Source organism: Oculina patagonica, chromosome 1 (assembly GCF_052425735.1).
Source record: "Oculina patagonica isolate OP01 chromosome 1, crgOcupat, whole genome shotgun sequence".
NCBI classification, from domain to species: Eukaryota; Metazoa; Cnidaria; class Anthozoa; order Scleractinia; family Oculinidae; genus Oculina; species Oculina patagonica.
In genome coordinates this window covers 23,643,647-23,665,680 of record NC_135758.1, presented here as the reverse complement: position 1 = coordinate 23,665,680, position 22,034 = coordinate 23,643,647, and the positions used below count along the sequence as shown (strand labels likewise).

General features: G+C 38.4%; 3 protein-coding genes across 5 annotated transcripts in view; 2 read left to right on the top strand and 1 right to left on the bottom strand.

Annotated features, from left to right (window-relative positions):
• LOC144642940 (uncharacterized) overlaps nt 1-22,034 on the top strand; it is a 128,924-nt gene that overhangs the window by 2,731 nt on the left and 104,159 nt on the right. The window lies entirely within an intron of this gene.
• On the bottom strand, nt 1,681-8,805 carry LOC144643210 (uncharacterized). The gene is made up of 9 exons (XM_078502400.1): nt 8,477-8,805; nt 8,150-8,282; nt 5,862-5,921; nt 4,321-4,394; nt 3,985-4,063; nt 3,532-3,587; nt 3,193-3,265; nt 2,576-2,672; nt 1,681-2,168 (listed from the first exon to the last, which is right to left on the bottom strand). Exons 1-9 carry the CDS (start codon nt 8,696-8,698, stop codon nt 1,916-1,918), a joined length of 1,047 nt encoding a protein of 348 aa, XP_078358526.1. The 5' UTR covers nt 8,699-8,805; the 3' UTR covers nt 1,681-1,915.
• The window catches only part of LOC144642177 (patatin-like phospholipase domain-containing protein 7), a 38,333-nt gene continuing 25,606 nt past the window's right edge, over nt 9,308-22,034 (top strand). For 2 of the 3 annotated variants that reach the window (XR_013568710.1, XM_078501165.1), the window contains exons 1-13: nt 9,308-9,388; nt 9,462-9,540; nt 9,636-9,727; nt 11,326-11,411; nt 16,998-17,079; nt 17,371-17,429; nt 17,606-17,705; nt 18,267-18,326; nt 19,649-19,729; nt 20,321-20,382; nt 20,829-20,895; nt 21,227-21,307; nt 21,694-21,907. Coding sequence is in view for 2 of the 3 variants with exons in the window: in XM_078501165.1 (XP_078357291.1) it covers nt 9,314-9,388; nt 9,462-9,540; nt 9,636-9,727; nt 11,326-11,411; nt 16,998-17,079; nt 17,371-17,429; nt 17,606-17,705; nt 18,267-18,326; nt 19,649-19,729; nt 20,321-20,382; nt 20,829-20,895; nt 21,227-21,307; nt 21,694-21,907 (1,138 nt within the window). In the remaining variant the exon portion in view is untranslated. Of the gene's footprint in view, nt 9,389-9,461; nt 9,541-9,635; nt 9,728-11,325; nt 11,412-14,423; nt 14,748-16,997; nt 17,080-17,370; nt 17,430-17,605; nt 17,706-18,266; nt 18,327-19,648; nt 19,730-20,320; nt 20,383-20,828; nt 20,896-21,226; nt 21,308-21,693; nt 21,908-22,034 lie in introns of those variants that run through there. The other variant, XM_078501175.1, reaches the window with a different exon arrangement.

Sequence of the window (22,034 nt, the reverse complement as noted above, 5' to 3'; positions counted from 1 at the left end):
GAAACCGCGAACAAAAACGTAAATGTTGTCTTTTTTTACTGAAGGAAAAAGAAAAGATGACCGTGAACTTTTACGTACGGAAATCTTAGAAAGCGAAAAGTTATACCAACAAGACTTCGGGGTAGCTGTTTTTATTTCTTTCATTTTCAGCTTTTTATTGTACGTTGTTCATTTTTCTGTTGAAATCTCGACGAAGATTTATGTTCTTTTAAGAAAATCTTTGTTTTATTGGAAGCCGTACTCGTCTTCCTTCTAGATTCATAAGAAATTATCAAAGTATTCCCATGTCAAAGAAACAGAAAGCTGGGGGATATGATTAGAAAGGGGGGCTTTCTCACCGGGATTTTGGCGTGTTTTAATAAGAAAGGAGTACCTCATGGCAGGTTAGGTTTTCAAAATAGGCGCTCGAAAAGGCTAGGAGGGCTAGACTAAATGTAGACCCTTTCTCGCTCCATAAGTGTCGCCGTGTTAATATTTTCTCTGTCTGTACTTGTTAAGTTGATTAGTATATTTCAGATTGTATTTGTGTTATTTAGATTTATTTGATTTGTAGTTTAGTCGGGTCAGGGAAGGGGTTTTTCGGGATATTTTTTAGGGGGCTGGGTGTGGGTATTTTAACCAAGTAGGGGACTTATGTCCCGGCTATTGTTAAGCACCTGTACTTGTACGAATCCTTAAATAATATAAATAAATAAATAAAGAGATGGCACAGAACATTAGGGGACGGGGAGAGGAGAGGGATCGGGCCCCTCCCATAGTTCCAAAATTGTCACCAGCATATAGTTGAACCCCTCTACGGCAGCCACCCTGGAGCTGTGAAATGCAGGGAAAGGGCACAGTTGGGAGGAAAAATGCTGACCTTTGTAGAGAAGTGACCGTTAGTGAAGATTCGACTGTAAGCAACCATGTGAAAAATAAATACAGTGGAACCTCTCTACAAAGGCCACTCTAAGGCGAAATTAACTGGCCATTTATAAGGAGGTGGGTAGGGTTGGTGTGAAAACTCCCTGCTATTGTGGAAAGGCGGCTGCTACAGAGAGGAGGCTGTTACTGGACCTCTAGTAATTATGGCCACATCTCTAGGATCTTTCGTCCGGCTGTACATTGATCCATGTACTCTACTCATATGGAAACTTCTCTACAATGCAACGGCCAGTTTATCTTACTCCAGAGTGCCCGTTGTTGAGAGGTTCGACCTTAACTTTTGTTTCAAGAAGCGGCTCAGTTTAATGGCCGAGTAAAGGTTGGATTTCTCTGGGCAAAGGCACAAGCATGAGCGCATAAGAGAAACACAGCCTAGTACCCAGGCGTTCCCTTCCCGCTTATCGATTTAGCGCGAAATTTCGTGACGTCACCGAATGACTTAGAGAAACACATTCATTCGTCTTACGCTGTCCTTTCTAGTAATCGCAAGGGCATAAGCATAAAAACAAGAAAACAAAATTGTTCTTTTTTCTTGTGTTTATACGCCAACGTTTATGTCGCGGTGATTCCTAATGCGAACAGCATAAGAATGAATAATGTGTTCGATGCTTTTACATGTTCTAATGCTTACGCTTGTGCTTATACTTGCTCTTATGCCCAATGCCGGAAAACCGCCTTTAAATTTCCTTAATCACTATTTCCCACACTTAGCAGCAAGCTATGTCGTGGAACACGATCTAAGAAAAGACTAAGAACAACACGAGAGATATGTTTAATAAAATCCAATGCACATACGTACATTCACAATGCATAGTTGTGGATCTGTGATTTCCATACATGTATGATATTTATTACAATTAAAAACAAATAATGACATAGTGAAATTCTTTCAGCAAATCCCGTGCCAACATTTGTGAGTAGAATCCCAAATGCTTTAAAAATATCTGAGCGTATGTAAATTCCTCTAAGGTACTAGTGTTGCGAAGAAAAGTCATGAAACGGTTATTCTTTTGGCACTTATTTGGAACTCAGGGTGGATTTCAAAATGCCCCGGCAGACAGCGGTGTGGCTGCATGAACAGTGCCCCCTTATTCATGACGAAGGCTCGCGGGGGAGGCTTTGGTGGCAACCGAAGCTTTCTGCCCCTCGGTGGTGAGTATTTAGCTGGCCGGCGTCGCTCTCTGGTACGGACGTCTTTTGGCATCATCTGGCGAACTTGATCGACGATAACATCGCGGGCAGCCCTGGAAAAGAGGCAATCAAAGTCTCAGTGGTTTCTTGTGGTTCAATTTGTTTACTAGGATTTCAAGCAACCTCATTCCCAGTGCTCTAGACTGTCCACAGCCTCTCGATTTTTCAACGCAAAAAAGCATCTTCCGTTTTGCGCTGGCGTCCAGTTTTCTCGCCGTTCTCACCGCGCGCTCATCGATCGAAAAAACACGAAAAAATAGAGGGCTGTGGACAGTCTACCAGTGCTCTAGCCTGCGTTGCAGCCGGACGTGTTCGTCTGCAACGCAGGCTATCAGTGCACTATCTGTTCATACCTCGAGAAATAAAAAGAAAGGGCTCTAAAAATAAGGTTGGAACGACTTATACTAGAAATCACTTCATTATTTGGATTTAATTTATCTTTACATAAATGTAAACTTACTTGGAAATATCTGCCGATTTTCGATTTAATGCCTGATCCTGATTGAGAGATGTGCTTTTGCTCAGATTGCTTAAGAACCCGAGTGCAATATTACGATCTGCAAAGAAAACAAACAAATTGTTGAACATGACTTGTCTTTGCACGTAACGCAATCAAGTTAAATCCAGAGGGAGTGTTCCAAATCATCAGAAATTGCCATGAAGGAGCACGCGCGACTTTGCCTTCATTCATCCCAGAGTACCAGAGCCACCGTTGCTACAGGTCAGCGATAGGCTCCCTGTTTTGGTCGGACTGTCAAAAGCAATTACGTCTTTGCTTTCGCCATGATCAAAGCCCGTTCAATATCTTCTTTTCAATCAGTGCAAAGGGTAAACGTTCAGTTGTATTTAACTGGGAGCAAACCTGTTGCAATCATGTGACTTGTCGTGCACGCGTTTACCCGCGCAGTGTAGTATCGAACATGTGTTTTTGCTTCGAGCTCGGTTATGTTGATTGTTTTGTTTGAATTCTTTTTAGATTAGTGTTGGTTTAAAAAAAGTAATTACTGCATGTAGAGGAATTCGAAGTGTGTGAGTGTGTAAAGAAACCCCAAGAAAGAACCACATGATGAGAGTTACCTGATTCACTCTGAGATTTAAGCCACCGGTGAATGGCGGGAATTGCTTCAGCTTGAATTGCGTTTTCCAAGCTCTAAAAAAGAAGGAAAACGACAAAAAAGCGTTAAAACCAAAGCAAAATATATTAGTTAAAATAGGTTTGTGGAAGGTACTATCGTGTACGCAATAATAACTGTAAATTGCGCAGTAGTGAGAGCACTCGCTTGATCTGGAAACATTGTATAAAGAAACACTCTGTGGATATGCCTCTGCAAATTCCCGATTTTGATTTTTATTCCAAAAACATTTAAATTCAGTATTATGGTTATTTGTAATCGTGACTATTTATCGTTGTCTTACCTTTCCTAAATATCCGCGGTCTCCAGCGTCTAAACAACTTTCAATTATCACCCTCTCTGAGGAACACAGAAAAACGTCGAACTTGCACTTAAATTGTTGGAAATATATAGACGTATATTCTTAATTGAACGACAAGTTGTAGAAAAGACGGAAAATAAACCTAGTGAATTTTCTTCATGGAGGCATCCGTGAAAGGAGTACAAATGCTTACCGGGTAATTGTAAAAAAAACTGTAATAAACAATTAATTGAAAAATATTTCCAGTGCAAATGAACGTGAAGCTGGGACGTTTTGAGCTTCTCGATAAGGAAAAAATAAGTGTTACAGATTTCTGTTATCTAAGATTGAGCACCTTTTTAGGAGGATTTGGATGGGTTAACTGACAACTGACATATGCTCACCCCCCCCCCTCCCCCATCCAGACCCTCTTTTACCAGTTTCATCAGTACCTACCTCTTGAGGAGTTTCTGGCAACTAAGGTATCGTACCTCTGGCCTGCGTCTTTTGACATGCATAACGGTGGTATGATGCACTGAAAAGAAATCTTGTTATTAGTTTACATCGTAAATAATCTGATCAAGAGAAATTCAATAAGGGAGACGATACAACAACCAGAATTACTCTTGATTCCTTATGTTGAACCCAGATCCCACGACCGACTGGCAGTGGGAGATCTGGGTGCAAGATTACAAAATTTCCCACTGGGTCCCACTGGTACAAAAAAAAATTCGTGACAGATAAGAATTGGCAACTGGTTTTACTCATGCAATAAAAATTAACTCCACTTACTATGGGTAGAGAACCAGGGGTCTCTTCCTCGTTGGTATTGCCTTCAAATTCAGCTCGTTTTAGATACCTGGGTCCTACGGAATGAAACCACATAGAAAAACTTTCATTTGTCGATTAAAGCTTGATGTCATGATATAAGTAAAATTGAAATACAAGTGGCTGAAAATATTAAACACTAGGTCGAAAAGGTAAGTTACGTTTACCGTTAAACCCCCCCCCCCCTCCCCCCTCTTTCCTCCTAAATTAGAAAAAAAGGTATTTTGATTAACCCTTTAACCGGCAATCGTACATATGTGTACGAAAATCACCAGCAGTGATTGAAAAAACTCTAGCTTTTACATATCTGGGCACATGATAGTAATGACTGCTTTTTATGGCAAAGTGATAATTGTCATAGCTTTAAAAGCCAACTAACTGACTACAACTCTTGATTTATGTTGCATATGGTTGTTTGTTCAGCAGCAAATCTGAAAATGCCCGTTTTCTACGTAACAGGACAACAACAAAAAACACACATCTTTGCCTCCATTTTTTTTAATGAAAAAATAATTCTGACTTCAAAAATATACATTTGCAGCAAACTTCAACCCTATTCCCTTTCGTTCACCAAGGAAATTTCCCATCAATCATTCAGCAGACTCAGCAATTACTATTCGATTAGAGCTATGCTTGCAAACCTGTAATTTCCTCGTTGCTGACCGAAAGGGATGCTTGGGAAAAACAGTCATGGCGACGGCATGAAAGGCTTCCTACCTTTATTCCATATATTTTTTAGAAGTGTCGAGCCACCCAATCCTGCCGGCAAAATGTTGCACCGATTGCATTCTTTGGAAGTCAGAACTCGTCCAAAATGCCTTGGCAGGTCTTGGAATCCACCCACAGAACGGCCAGAGAGACAACTTTACCCATGAACCGCCATCTTTCCATTCGAATATTTCTGGCGTTCCAATCAAGACAAAATCATCTCTCACCTCTGGTTTCTTTCAGATGCTGGCCTCTACCCACCATTCTAGCTTAATGATGCCAGCCTGGGGGCTTCTGCAGTGAAAAATGACTCGAAAAATCACTTATAAACACAAAACGAGCCAAATCCAAGCCCAACAGCTCGCCTACGAAAGAAGCAACTGCCGACTACTGACGTCACAATAAAAATTTGAGCCCTCGGTGTTTCGAAACAGCACACATTTTTACTTGAACTTCTTATATGCAATCACGAAGTTCTACAGAATGTCTAAGCCCAGAAAAAACCTTTAGAAAGTCACAGAAATCTGCCGGTTAAAGGGTTAACTGTATGTTGAGTTATCAACCCAAACAAAAACACCAAATAGTTTCTTAATCTGTTCGTGAATGTGTTTGTGATCTGATACAATTCCCCTTTCTCCAATAAAATTCTCTTTAATTTCTCTTTCTCTATTCAACAACCAGCACCAGCAGCAGCTTCCGATTAAGAAAATCACCCAGGATTTAGTAGAACCTAAACAGTAATCATTTGTAATCAGGTGAAAAGGTTCCTATGTTTAATGGATGGTCACTTTTCTTACTTGTTGTATAACGAGGCGCAGGATTGCCGATATTCTGAAAATGGTTGCATTTCTTCGAATCTGTGAAAAAAAAAAAAAAGAATAATAACGTTGCCACTGGGTGAATTGTTAGAAAAGAAAGCGTCCGAAAGAACTTGTCAATGAATTCATTTAATGCAGGTACATGGTAACACTGAAGGTATATGTATTGCGCTTGTTCTTCTCGGGAAAAGCAACTATTTTTACCCTACATAGCATGTCACTGGCCCACAATTCAGAAGCATATCCCGGTTTCCATGGCATGAAGCGGCCAAAAGTTCTGGGATGCTAGTCCACCGCAGGTAAGCTCCCAGAATTTTGTTAGGTTTCTTTACTGAGTGAGCTAGGAGAGAGGATGAAGAGAGGCACTCCTACCAGGGCAGCTGGATCCAGAGTCAAACGCATCAACCATATATTTTCCTAACAGTACCCCCAACACGCGCGTTTTTTTTTTGGAATCATCACCGCAAGTTGACGTGATAAAAATGCAAGGGTTGATATGCGCCGGTCTGGAAAAACCGCCCGGTCAACATGCACGTGTCACTGTGAATCATTTTAGGGCGCGCGCATTTTAATGTTCATTAAAAATTTTGCGATCGTTTGGCCGGGCCTTTTGACTTTTAAAAATATCTTGGTGTGGAATGCTGAATACGGTGACGCTCTTCTAACATTGTGGCAAATTTCTTCCCAGTTCTCCATGCCACTTCCAAAAGCTGTCAGGATGACATAAATTATGAAATACGTATTTTAAAGTATGTAATTTGAAGACCTGAGTAGGGATAGTGTCATGGGCTAGCGCGTGACATCACAAGAACAGAGAACGTACTTGCTGAGCGCGAGTAATGAAAACGAATTTTTTTTATGAGAAGCTAGCATTTTGTTTGACAATCCTGGTATCGAAAGGAAATTGTATGGACAATGTAAGTTATTTTCACATATTTTTAAATGCTATTTTTAGAACGTCACATCACCTTGTCTCGCGCTTGCATTTTAAACTGGTAAGCCTGGATCAAACGGTCATGATAGTTGATGGTAGTTCGCTGCTTCCAACTATCATTCACTATCACATTGACTATCATGTTTACGATCAAACGCTCCATGATAGTTGACGATAGTTTGTCGAAATCACGCAATGTGCTTGCGCATTTCATTCTTTGCTTTTCTCGTTCTCAACTCCACTATCACTCGGTGCAGAAATGTTTTCATGTTTTTTCCTTGTTTTCGATACTTTCACGCCATCTCTTGCTTCTGGCAGTGATATTTTCTGTGCTTTTGACGTTGCTTTTACTCTTCTTCTTCCCACTCACTTTCTCGTTTTCAGCTTCACTATAGTCCAAATATTAATCTAAATTTCGGTTTTCTTCTTCACCGAACGATAGAATTTCCTTTACGGCAGCCATAAATCTTGGATTGAGCCCGTCTTTGGCTAAACTGCTGACCAATAAACTATCATGCACTATCATCCCCGCGCTTAATGGCCCTGTTTCGTTACCTTTTTCGTTACTCGCGCTATATAGGGAAAACAACTGTCTAAATGCTCGCGCAAAATGGCGTAGCCAAAAGCAGTACTACGCAAGCAATACAGCTATCAATTTTTAAAAAAGGAGCTGCCCTTACTAACAAATAAAAGATAACCGCAAACAAACCGAAGTGGAACTAACCGCAAGCAAACCGGAGTGGAACTAACCGCGAGCAAACTGAAGAACAAACGTGATGCGTTTTTTCAATAAATTTGTCATTTTGCGGGTACATCGCTCAGTTTACAGTTAAAGGAGCTACGTCAAGGACAACGCAACTTGAAAAAATTGGGCAAGTTTTTCAAAGTTTATCATTCGTAATCCGTCTCAATCTTCGTCAGTCAAAACCATTCTTGTTTATTTTCGCGTTTTTATTACTCCTTTGTTGCTTTTCTTCGTTAGAAAATTAGGATCAATTTAGGTTTCTGGGAAACTGCTCACCTACCCCTCCCCAAACCTAACATTAACCCTTACTTATCGCTTTGGGCAAAATGTTAGGTTTGGGGAGGGGTAGGTTAGCAGTTTCCCAGAAACCTAAATTGATCCGAAAATTATTACTTTGAGGTTTCCTTTAATTTTAAAGTAATCAGAAAAATGACCTAAAATATCGTGATGTTGCTCCTTTAATTGCGCCATTTTGCACGAGCATTTAGACAGTTGTCTTTTATAAAGCGCGAGTCCCTTAAAAGTAACGAAATCCCTGGTAATCATTAAAAACAATTTCCTGTATGCAGGGAGCTGGCGCATACTTACTAAATTTTCCAACGTAGTCGTCATAGAATCGTGCTTTTGTTTCTAAATCTGATAAATTCAAAAGAGCATTTATAGTTTCGTTACTTTTCTGGCCCGGCATCGGTTTCGAAGGAATCCTCCAATTTAGGAAATTCTAAGAAAAAAAAAAGAAAATAAACATATAAATAATTTTGTCATTTAACGACATGACTTGCTGAATGTATTTTCTGCTTGTTATTCTGGTCAAAGAGAAGGACAAAATAGAAGAATTTCTGGTAAAATTAATATTAAAAATTAAGATTTCAAGTGTGAAAGTCTTGTCTTCCGAAATATAGTCAAGCTATTTACCTGGGATGGGTGTGGTCGATTCCGTCTTGTAACAGAACAGGGCCTCGGCTTTGCCGGCTTTCCTTCCTTTTTAGCAAAATCTACTGAGTACGACGTTTTTCTTGGAGCAGGCTTGCTGTTGTTTTTTTCGCGCATAGGGTAAATGTATTCTGAAGACTCGTGGATCTTTTTTCGTTCCTGGGCTACGCAGCGTCTACGATATACTTCTAACGCTGTTGCCATTTTAGAGGCCAAAAGACTCCTAAATTGATTTCCTTTCTTTCCTTTTACATGTCGACAGAAAAAGCCGGGATTATTCAAGCGATCTGCGCAGATTAATCAACATGCAATTTCATTATCGCGTCATAATTAATTAAGCGTCATAGCTTCGATTTTTAACAAAGAAATTACGTACTTTTCTCTTAAGCTATGCAAATATAAACAATTTTCCCAAGAATAACGGCTCTATATAACTAAATTTATATAAAATAAATACAACATGGAATAATCTAAATTTCGTCCGTGTTTCCTCATTTTTTTTCGTTCGAACACGATTTCTATAACAACGGTTTTAAATTATTCTTTAGCGCAGAAGGACATCAGTCGTTTTGCGGCAGTCCTTGTCCTGCAAAATTTGTTGTGTCTAATTATATTTAACCAAACTAACAAGACTGCAGATGAAACGCAAGTGTGTGACCTGTTCAAATAAACACAATCCTTGTGGTACTTTACGAGTATTTTTAGCAGAATTTTCAATTTTAATTTGGTGCCCAATCCCGCGCAAATTCAACGTGGCACTGGCAAGCAAGCCCGCGAACGTCTTAAGCCAGCGGCTAACTTCAACGCAGTAAACACAAGATGGATGCAGCAAAGATGGCTGCCAACTATATCGTTGAAAAATTTCGTGAAATCCAACTCTTTTCGGAGGTGTCGGTAAGTTATCAGGTGAAGGGGATACCATAATTACCAAGCAATACATTGATTGTATTTTTACTGCCCATTTTAGGTTAATTTAGTCATCGGAACTGTGTTCATAACTACCGTCATTCTGTCCATTTATTTCATCAAGAAGTTCCGAAGAAAAGGTACGTTTGCATGCGATTTCTGCTTTCAGCCGATTATTTGCAGCTTTGTTTCATATTGAACTTGCCTATTATATACTTTCTGCATGTCATTGTAGTTGAGGTTCCAAATGAGGCTCCAGTTTTCCCAAAGCCAAGGTTTCGCAAGCGCGACAAGATGATCTTTTACGGGAAAAAATTGATGCGAAAGGTTAGGACGACGATATCTTATATCATTAACATATAGAGTGATTTAAAAATCGTCATTAAGGCTCGTGATTAGTTATATTGCTGTTCAATTAATTGATCTATACGTCCGTAAGCTTTGTGCTGTTTGTATATTTTTCTTGCTTCGCTCCGATGCTCATGCACCCGAAATCCGGTTTCAGTACATGAAAGTTGTCTTTTAATATTTAACAGTAAAGCTAATCTGTATCCCTGGGGAATGCCTGGATGTGTATACATCTTCATCAAGGGTTCCAATAATCGTTTGCACACTATATTTTTGCATGGTTAGTCTATCGTGGTTGCTTGCAGGGGTAAATGAGAAGAATGATATTATTGAACATTTGTCCCTCAGGATGTATAGTCTCACCAAAACTAGAACGACGATTACCGAAATTTCTATTTCAGTGAAGGGTTTCATTTTCTAGTTCCCTTCTTACTCTTGTGGTGAGTGAAAAAGGGTTAAAACAAAGCGGGTTGAAGTATTAAGGGTGCCTATATCTAAACAAGGTGATCTAGTCAGCTTGGAGAAACAGGTACAATTTGTAACCAGAACCAAGATTGATATAATGGTGTCCATAAGCCAATTGAAAACAGAACAAATGGTTGAAAATATAATTACACATGCATCACTCAGGTTTCATTTTTGGCTATTCTGAAGACAGCTCCTTGGCATACAAAATTGCCAATCAATTTCCTTGCCTGAGTAAAATTTCTTTGACTAACTTGGTCTAAAAACCTGTGACAAATCTTAAAATAATCTGCAACAGGTGACATTGTTGTTGCCAATTTCTGACAGGGACCAAAAACTAATGTTGAAACAGCAGGGAGGGTCTCATCTTATAAGTAATATTTTTACACATTGGCACACAAATTACTATTTGTTTACAGCTTAAAAAAACAATATATTATAAAAACATAATGGAGCTGAGATTCTCACAGGTATCTTTCTCATAGAAAAAGATACAGGTACATGTATTGTTTATCAGAGTTTAAAATGTTCAAGGAATTGGACATTCTACGATAGGTTAGTTAAAGTTCTTTATAGCTCAATAAAGTGTGCAGATTACTGTATATCATATGCATGGATTACTGACTCATGATGCACGTCACGGCATATGTGCACATCATGGTTTGAGGGCCAGCAATTTGAAAATTACTTTTTATAAAGGAAATAGGAAACTTGCTTCTCATGCCATGTCGAGTTATATACATGTACATATATAATTCATCATTATCATCATCATCATCAGCATCATCTGATCATCAGCATCATCATCATCAAAACAACAGGGTGTTATGACACCAATAGTGTAAGCATGTCTGACCATTGTGCCCTGTCTACTGCCATGGACTCCAGATCTTAATCAATTCCAGCGTACATGTACATGTACTGTATAAGGAGCTGCAAGATCATTCAAGGAGTATGACAAGCACACAGCTGCCCTTTATGCTCAGTCTTGGATCATTCAATGGGACAATACCCGGTCTGATACTCATTAAATTTAAAAGAAATGCTTTAATACACAATTTCATCCAACATGTGTAATTTAACAGGTTGATTAAATGCTATTATTTTTGCAGGTGAAACAGTTGTCTCAGCCACAGGATGAGGGATATAGAAGAAGTATCAGAAAAAGACAGAAAGTCATGTTTAATTTTGGAAAAGAGTAAGTCAAGCTATACTCATAGTTTATTTTTTTTACAGATTGTTAAGTCTAAGCATGTCACATGATGCAATATACATGTTCTCTAACTGTAGAATAAATAATTTTATTATATAAACTAGAGTGAATAACCAGGATTTCTCTTCCTGAGAAAAATCATATCTTCACATGTGAAAGATATCATATCTTTCACATGTGAAGATATCGATTTCGAAACATTTTCTGACAAGTTTGCCCTGTTTCAATGCTGAATAGAGCCAAGGTAAATCGATTTTAAGTCGAAACATCTTCGGATCTTCCTCGGCAATCTTCGGAAATTTTCGGAAAAGTTCGGAAAATGTTCGGAAACATTCGTACGAACTTCGGACAACATTTTGCAATTTTTCGGAAATCTTCGGAAAATGGTCGGCTATCTTCGGAAAATCGTCAAAAACATCGTAATTAGTAGGTTTATATAATAAACAGAATATTAGATGGTTGCTTGGAGATAAGAAATTTATCTTCGAGTGTTTCAATCGATATCTCACGAGTGAGCGCAGCGAACGAGTGGGATATCGATTTGAACACTCGAAGATAAATTTCATATCTATGCGCAACCATGTTATATCCTCTATATAAACAGTGTCGTGATGAAATCTGAGACTTTGTGAGACAATGAGATTACTATGAATCTCTTCTTGGAGCCCGAGACATTCTTAGCCTTGAACATGATAGAAATTGAGGCTCTTAGTCTGGATATCGATTTGAACACTCGAAGATAAATTTCATATCTCCGCGCAACCATGTAATATCCTCTATATAAACAGTGTTGTGATGAAATCTGAGACTTTGTGAGACAATAAGATTACTATGAATCTCTTCTTGGAGCCCGAGACATTCTTAGCCTTGAACATGATAGAAATTGAGGCTCTGAAATGGCATAACTGCAAAAAATTTGAGATGGTGCGGCCCATGAAAATATGTGATTAAAATTCACGAAGACCTGTTGACTGCTAAATATGAATTCACATTCTGTGATGCTACTCGCTTAGACTCCTAAAGATTTCCCTTGTGCTCATCATCAAGTCCAGCTTTAGGAGTGTGACATGTCACATTTGCATGACAATTGAGTGGGTGGGATGTGACACCCATAAGCAAAATAGCAAACTTCCTCATAGGGGAAATGTTAAAGTGTGGGAGACTGGGTTCTTGCAATCCCAAATTTAAAAACCACATTGGATTTTCCTAACAGCTAAAAAATTTCAGGTAAAATTTTGTTGTCTATTGTTAAAGTCATTATTTTTCGAAAATCCTCATTGATCTTTACATGTAACAGCCATGAAGACTCAAGTCAGTTGCTCATTAGTGTTTGGGAATTATAAACATGAAGTAACATGAAATATTCATCCTTGTTCATCCTTAATTGAGTGAGAACTGAATTATTTTGTAATTTAAAATTTACATGTATGATGCCTGTAATGCTGTTTTCTATTTGTAGTTCTTTATGTACTTACAAGTGCATCACAGAATCCTTTACTTTTATTTGTTGGTTAGGCCCTTTCATGATAAATATAACAGCTTGTTTGTTTGTTTGTTCATTAAGCTTACAAGTAATAACAGTGTACACTGTAGGAACTGAAGATTGAAGATTTTAAATTTTTTAGCAAACAACTTTTGACCAAGTTAGTTTTTATATAATGAATATATCATGAATTAAATTTTACAGTTTATTCTCAATTGGCACTTACTTCATCCATGTACACATTCTAACAGGGCTTTAAAGTCTTGCAACTTCAACAGCAAATACTATTTGACTGGGCTGTGTAAATTAGACTTTGACTCTGAGTTTAAACTAACTGCATGGCAGGTTTAAACAATTAACTAGTAAACTTACTAATTTAATTTTATTAACAATTGTGACCTTTCACGAGAAAACGTACACTAGCGGCTTTCTAGTAAACGGGTGAAATAAACGACTATCGAAAGGGTTGTAAACGAGTCTTGAAGTCGTTTGAAACGAGTTCCACTGAAAGTTCAAACGGGTTATTAAGTATTCCGAACGGGAGGTTAAACGACTCGAACGGCTCATGAATTATTCCGAACGAGTAGCCGACCCGTTTGCAAGGCTCATGAATTATTCCGAGCGAGTAGCCAACCCGTTTGCAAGGATCATGAAAAAATAATTCGGCGTTCTTATAATTCTGAACGATTCACTAATTTATATTGTGTCATAAAAGCTAAGCCGAACGAAAAACTAAGAACATTCGATACCGAGTTTACTATTAAACAACACTTAAAGAAAATCAAAACCCGCTTTCATACAGTTTTACGTTTTATTTAAAACTTAAGTTATATTCAATGAGTTACTAGAACAATGTTTCGATGCCTGACAGTGTGCAAACGTCAAGCGCTTTTGATTTGAGGTCGAGGAAAAATTACCTGGAATCCACTGTAGACTCGTTCCTGCAAACAAGCTCTCTCGCTTGAAAAAAAGCGAACAGCTTTGCTCTTTCAATTTGTAAACCGTCATCTCCATTGAACATTTTTCTTTTTCCAAACTTCACTTCAAATCAAAAGCTCCCTGCATCTTCAGGCTGCTGCTGCGTCTTGTTTGTTTGTGCGGCATATCAAAGTTTTGCGGTTTTGCAACTTTCACAACATCTCGGGTTTCAAGTTAAAATGGTCAATATATATTGTATGTCACTTAAAATTTTCTCACTTTTGTTTTTATTTTGTTTTGTTATTTTTTTTTCAAGTTTCAAAGCTTGGCAAAATATAGAAAGTCATTCCAAAAGCACACATTTTGTTTAAGGCGAATTGCTTCTTGTACAGTCAGATTCAGAAAATTAATAGCCTGTAGGGTGGGGTTTTTATAAAAATAAGCCATAAAAAATATTGACACTGTTGAACCAGTTATACACAATGCGTCACCTGCTAAACTGTATAACAACCTTGCCTCTATGTGCAAAACATAGAAGGTTGATGCAATTAATTATTAACGCTCCATCCACCAGCTGTCTGCAAATACCTGTAAAGTGCAAAGCTTCTCAGATTTCTTTACATGCAGAAAAAATTGGCCTGCAATCTTCTTAAAACAATCTTCTTCATTATTTTGAACTTTAATACTTGTCAATTTTAAAATTTGAACTTAAAAATATCTTTGCCGCTGCAGTTTAGTGTCATCGTGCTGTTAATTTATATGAGCAGTTGGACTGCATGTTGAAATATTTAGCCATGTAAAATAGACAGAAGGCTTTGCATCTGTAAGTCTATGGAATCAATTCCGGATTTTACGTGGGACTTCTTCAGTACTTGCTTGGATTTTAATGTTTTTGGAAACTGTGTTACTTGGCCATTTAGGTGAGCAATTAATACTTTGTAGTTAGCAACTGTGATTGAAGTCGCTTTTTGAGTCTTAGCACAGTGGTTTTCTATGGAGTAGGCATAAATAAACCCTAGCTGTACATATGAGCTTCTATGCCTTAAGCAAGAGCTGCTAATTTAAATGTAAAATCCTTTATTAGAAAAAAATTAATGTGTGGTGATGGTGAACATTTAGAATAATTATTTAAATTGAAAAAAATAATTTACTTACAACAAATTTACTTTCTATTATTTTGTTAAATTTTTCATTTGTCTTTTTTTTTTGATAATCTATTTATAAATGTTTGTCCTGATTCTTTTTTTGGGGAATTCACAAATTAAGTAAATATAAATGTATGTGATATAAATTAACTCAGTGACCTTTGTGGGGGTAAAAAAGTTAATATTTGTCTTACACCCTTTCAGCCCCAGCACACTTATTTAAGACCACGCACCATTTAAAAAGTCTTTTATCACTGATAGTTGTTGAGGTAATTTCGACAGACATCGTATACAAGCTGTTGGCATGCACTGCGGCATGCTGTATAGCCATATATATGTACAGTACCTCTCAAAAGTACATTTTTGTAAGTTACCACCCTCTTGCAAGACGAGATTCTCGTCTCAAGCGACAAGAGTATCCTGAGAGGGTTGTAACTTACTTTTGAGTGGTACTGTAAATGGCCAGATAGTCAGCATGCCTTAAACTTGGTACATGTATATACTTACATGCACGAAATAATGTTTCTTTTGACCCTGAAAATGCTATTCAGGTAGAGTTTTTTCTTCTGTTTGACATGTCAACAGTTCAGCGGCTACATACAGTGTAAAAGTTTGTTTCCTTGTTCATTTTTTTACCTCCCCATTTGTTATAAAATGTATAATTTTAATGAACCAATCAAAACCAGTGAAATCATCTTAGCAATGTCAAGAATACATTTGCATGTCTTGCTTATCCACATTTGCATGCCATACCCAACTGTTACTAGTTATAGTGCTTTCGTTCGACTTTGGGGTCACACCATTGAAGTTAACTACAGTTAGTTCTGATTAGCCCTCTTTGGATAACTTAAAATTGAAATAAGTTCATGACAGCTCTTGTTGTTTATCCTTTAAATGTAAAAAAAGTTAACCCGCAAAAGCTGTGTCTAGTTGTTCCTCATTTTTTTCCTTTTTGTACGGCATCTCAGCATCGTAGAAAAACATGGAATGACATAAAACTTTTTTATGGATGCTAGACGCCGAAGAATTCAAGCTTTGTTTTTGCTAACATTGGTTATATGTAATTTCTTCACATGTTGTTTTTCTTTTCCCCTCACTTCATTTTGCATATATGTTCATCTTGCACATGCAAAAAGAATTGTCACATTAGTCTGTATTGTTTTGGATCACCAAGGCATAAACTTTCTAACTATAGTTAGAGTGAACAGAGAAGCGATCACATTACTGAAATAGCTAACTATAGTTATCCCCGTCTTAAGGTAATTCCTGGAAAATAAAACTGCTCATAGATTTTCAACCAAACTTTGCTGGTTTGTTGTTTACCTTCAGGGAAGTTAAATTTTGAAATAAAACAAGGGGGTTCACCATATTCGTTTAGGAGCAGGAAGACCTTGTATATACCACATAAATTCCTTAATAATTCCTTTGCGAGTACTGGGAAAGTACACGTTTTCGTTGATTATGTATTATTCTGCCATAAAAATTGATCTGTATTCATTTTACAGAAAGAATTTGATCGATACTCTCAAACTAAGAGCAAAAAATGATAGGTCACCATATTCATTTACGAGAAAACAATGATTTATCTCTCTTGTGAGCCAAGCCGCATAGAAAAAAAGCCGCCATTTTGTTTATGTGTGCACGCTAATTACGCATAAAATTCTGCACAGAAAGGATGCGCAGTGCAATACTAGGGAATCACCTTAACTTTAGTTAGTAGCCTAGATGTGACCGCAGCCAATAAATTAAAAGACTTCAAATCCCACAGGATTGGCTTGGTATACCAACATGGCCGCCGTTACTTTGTTTTGGAATACCAAAATGGCCACCGTGACATCATGTGTTAATGCTATTATAGTTATCTATGTGTAGGCTACTATCAACTTAACACGAACATGCTATGCCCAACTCTTGATATTTATGTGACATAAGAGTGGATAAGAGCAAGGTGTAAATTATAGTGCATGTGTAGGGCACTATCTTGCTTGCAGGTTACTAATAAAGTCTCTCTTTCCTATTTTCAAGGCTTTTAAGATTTGATGACAATGAACCAGGAAGGGAACTCAAACAGCCGCCAGCTGCATTCCTTGAAGCTGACTTGGCTGAGGTAAGATGTCTGTATTTGGCATTAGGAGAATTCAGTTTGTAGTAAATCGTTATGTCTTTTGTGTGCATTATCAGTCTTTCATTCTTCACATAAGGGTGCAAAGAAAATGGATTTTCTGCTTTGGGCATTTTTGACCCATTGTGTGCTTCTGTGGCCTGCAAAGAACTTTCTCAAAGGTCTTACTTAATCTACCAATAAAAAAGTCCAATAATTATTATGCTACTTGCTCATGAGGCAAGTGATGGATGAAATCCACTAACCCAACAGGAATAATACTACTATTTATATTAGGTTGATGTCAATGAGCCTCGTCTTCCGCCTGAGGTTGTGTATATGCTGAAGAGTGTGAGGTGAGTGCTATTCTCGTGGTCCTTTTCAGTGCCAATCTCAGAGCATGAATTCTCTTCTCTTTAAAGACACACACATCACCTAATTGGTTATTTCCATTAAATTCCATTATTTTCCTTTAATTATAGAAAGTGTGCAGTCTTGTGAGAAGATCTTTCTTTTTCCTTTTGTCCTGCAGGGTCTTTGGCCATTTTGAGAAGCCTCTTTTCTTTGAGCTTTGCAAATACATCCAGACTAAGTTTGTTCCAGCAAATGCTCTTCTGTTTAGACCAGGCCAGGTAAGTCTTACAAGTATAAAGAGTATAATTATGTGATTAGTTGTTGATATGACATGTACACATGTATGTGGGTTGAAGGATTGTAGATTACATGTAACTGCAGGGTTTACAATTTCACTAGCCAGGCCTTAGTGAATGTTTACTACCTTGCTCATCCCCCCCCTCCCCGCCCCCCCCCCCCAAAAAAAAAAAAAAAAAAAAAAAAATTACCAGTACCCATTTTTTTTAAATGTATAATTATGCTGTGGTATAAACTGGTTTTTACATGTTGTTTTAAAATAAAATAAATAAAAAATAAATGTTGTTTTAAAATTGTTTTTCTTCGTTTCAAATGATGTATTGGAAACAAAACTCGTGGGTCAAGAGAGGTACCTTGAAAATAAAATATCTTGCTTGCCAGGAACAGGACACAAGGACACAGTGGCCAGACTAAAACCCAGACTACGCACGCACTAAATAATACATGCTCTTGGCCAGTCACTCACTGCACTTTTCAGAAAATTCTTTTTGAAATAATTTAAATTCAGATATGATTATATTATATATTTTTAAAAAATTCAGATTGATGACAGCATCTATGTGGTCCAGAGTGGAAAGCTCTGCGTATCTGTAGTTGAAAAGGTGAGCGTTCAGTATACGTTTGTTTTTACCAACTTAGGGCGCGTTCGTTTGGGATCACTTGGATTTACATTCCGGCTATTCTGCGGAATATTTTCTTATTACAGAATATTCCCAAACGAACATGCCCTTAAACTTGGCCATATTATTGGCCAAAATTGTGTAATAATTGGCGAATCCCAAACACACAGACAATCCATTGAACCAATCAAAACTCGAAGGAAATACATGTAGCTGGACGAAATGCTGGGAAACGTGTGTGATCGAGTTACGATTGGGTTTGGTTTTACTCCTGATTGGATCGACAGGAATTGGTGCGAGTTTTCTAAAACTAACCACTGACCTCAAAAATGCAAAACCAACGCAAATGCGAATAGCTTTCGACAATTAAGTGAAAACCACTCTTAGATGCATGTAATGATAACATTGGCAAGTTACGGTGCACAGACCTGCTACGAAAACATGTTTTTAACTGTAAATGTCGTAGCAAAACAATCGTGCTGAGTGCAGTGTCTTTTTTCGTTTGATGTTCTCAGTTTTACAACTGTGCTGAGTCTCAATAGAGCAATTTTCGATGAGTGTCATTAAACCAAGACCAAAGAAGTCACTCTGACCAATCACAAAGGACACAGACAATCCAATGAACCATTCAAAACTTGAAGCAAATACATGTAGCCGGCACAAAGGCGGGGAAAAACGTGCGCGAGCGAGTTGGTGGTTTTGGTTTTACTTCTGATTGGTTGGGAACATGGCGGGAGTTTTTTAAACTCTTCACTAAGCGGGACTTTTTTAAACCATTCACTAAGCGTGGTAATACTTTCGACACTCAAGTAAAAACTGCTCTATATGACAAGCTCTGTACTAAACATTTCATTCGTCATTCAGTGTATTCTACCCTGGCTACCAGAGGGTTTCCAGCGCGTGGCGGGAAGCCTCGGGATCGGCCAGAACCGCGCGCGTGCAAAAAAAAAACAACAACAACAACAACAAAAAACTAAATCTCTTGCACTTAGGGTTACACTGTAGTATGTTCTGATCTTCGTTATAAACGCAACTTTAACGGAAGCGCATAAAAATTGTCCCCAAAAGCGACAATGCTTTAAGACAAAGGTGTGCATGCACTCCTTTTGAGAGAGAATCTCAGTGTCAATTATAAAAATGTACCGCAGAATTTTTTGCTACCCGATAAAGTCACTGCTTATCATATCGAGGTGCATAAACATATATGTACGTGTTCATTTTGTTAGGGTTACACTGAATCTCAAACTGCATTTTTTTCTTGTGGATGTTAAATGTTTGTTTGCATTGCATTTGTGTGTAAACAGGATGGTAGTGAGGTGTGTATGAAAGAGGTGCCAACAGGAGAAAGTATTTATAGCGTGCTCACCATACTGGACCTTCTCACGGTAAGTTTTCCACGCTGTTTGTTAATTGCAGGCACAAGGAAAGCAGAACTGTAGCGGAGTAATATTTTACCTTGTTATTCTTTTTAACTTAAATTACTCCGTGCTTTTACAGTTGAATCCCGATAACTCAAACCTCCCGCTAGTTAACTCGAACCTTTTTCGATTCACCTCCAGGTTATTTTCTTACTACTTTTGCCCTTAATAACTCGAACCCCCGATAATTTCAATTTCCCTTGAAGGTTCGAGTTACCGGGATTCAACTGTATAACTAGTTTCCAAAAGGAGATTATTGGAAGGAGCACAGAAACTCGCGTGTGAAGCGTGCGGCCGCGCGTCCCGCGTGCCCACCTGTCTGAGAAGGAAAAAAGGGGTTATTACCAGCCTGGCAAATAGCTTTCACTATGTAAATGTTCTAACTTCCTACGCAGACTTTCTTTTGGCTTGTCACGCAATTTACCTCCCCACGAGCGTGGCGAGCGCAAGGAGCGTCTGCTTAGGACCGGAGGCTACCTTCCCTTTTTGTAACTTACGAATTCTTTCGGTAATTTTTATGACTTAGTTTTTTTGTCCTTATGTTCATGTTATGCTTAGGGTCACCCAATGGCTCTGCCCCAAATATGCTGTCGAGCAGTTGTGGATACACACGTCCTCAGGCAAGTACACGAATAAGTTAAGTAAAAAAGATTAAGTGTGCAATAGAACCTAGTTACCCATCAGGCCGGAGCTTCTCCGTTTCCATAGCATGAAGCGAATAGGTGTATTTCTACCCCCCCCCCCCCCCCCCCCCCCCCCCCCACCCCGGATGGGACGCTAGTCCATCGCAGAGAGACACTGTAAGAGTAAAGTGTCTTGCTGAAGAACACAACACATAACTTCGACTAGGGCTTAATCTGAACCGCTCGATCTGGAGTCCAGCGCATCGACCATTTGGCAATCGCATATCCATCAAAGTACATGTATAACATTCTATTTTTTTTCTTAACCTCGACTAGTACCTTATCACACCTTGGCACCCAGCAACGTTATGCACAACTAACTTACTTGCCGTGTTTTGAAGATTTCAATGTCTAAGGATTTTTACACGCACTCTATGTTGCAGGTTGCCAGGAAAAGCCTTCCAGACAGTATTTGAACAACACCCGGATTCTTTAGTCAGAGTTGTTCAGGTTTGTCTCATGGGAAACCTTGTTGTACTGTGTTTAAAAAATAACCCCAGGTTAACATATTATTTGACAGAGAAAAAAATGTGTGAAGTTGTTTTTTACGAAACAATTTTGTTTAGTTTGCTTGAGACTTTGTCACATTTGCGGCTGCCAGAACAATATGTTTAAACTTAAATAAATTTTGGGAAGTGTTAGTACTGAAAGATACATGGAAGGACAATTATATAATAGTTGTTTGTTGTCGATGTGCAATAAGAACATTGGAGCAATATTTTACCTGAGTGCTGACCATCTCGACACTGATCTCACCGGATAAATTTATTTTATTTTGCAGATTATAATGCTTCGTCTTCAGCAAGTTACATTTATGGCGCTTCACAATTTCTTGGGACTCAGTTATGAGCTTATTGCGAGTGTAAGTGTACATAACTATAAAATTGTTACTGAATAGCAGCATAACAGTCCACTGCTACTGTGAACTACGTTAGCGTATTAGACTTTAGAGCGGTTGTCAAAACCAAAGAAATTGCAATGACCAATCACGATAAACGCATTCAACACAATGAGCCAATGAGAGCACAAAGCAAAATACGTAACCGGCGCCGAGCGCGGGAAAACGCGGGAAAGTCGCGATTGGGTTTAGTTTGCATCTGATAGGTTGATTCGGTGGCGCACGTTTTTTAACCAATCGCAGAGCCCAGTACAGCAACCCAACGTAACCAAGGATTTCTTCCGACATTTTGACTTATTCGTTGTCAGAAAAAGAATAGTAAAATCAAATTTTTCTGTGTACGTATTTAGAGCCCAGGTTCTCGCCGACGGCCATCAATCTATGGCATAACCTCAAGCCCAATAAAAGGCAAAAAGACAGAAGCCTCTGCAGGTACAGAGAATCAGAAGACGGCAAAGAAGAGTCCTTTGGTGGTCGACTCTGGTACGAACAGTGCTGACAGCAGTAAAACTACAACGCCTGATTCAGCTATTGGCATACCCAAGGAAAAAGGGGAGAATAAAGGTAACGACATCAACATGTTATTTCGCCTTACAGTATCACTAAATTATCTTGCAGACATGTATTGAAACATCCTCGGAGACCCAGGGGCAGTTAGTGGGGGCGACGGGCAGCTTATCGGGACAACGGG

Excerpts from the sequence above, each read along its gene's own strand:
- LOC144643210 (XM_078502400.1), bottom strand. The coding sequence starts at position 8,698 with ATGGCAACAGCGTTAGAAGTATATCGTAGACGCTGCGTAGCCCAGGAA. Across the intron at positions 5,922-8,149 it reads CGACTACGTTGGAAAATTTA|ATTCGAAGAAATGCAACCAT; the intron begins GTAAGTATGCGC and ends TTTTTTTCACAG. Across the intron at positions 3,588-3,984 it reads TGCCAGAAACTCCTCAAGAG|AGAGGGTGATAATTGAAAGT; the intron begins GTAGGTACTGAT and ends TGTGTTCCTCAG.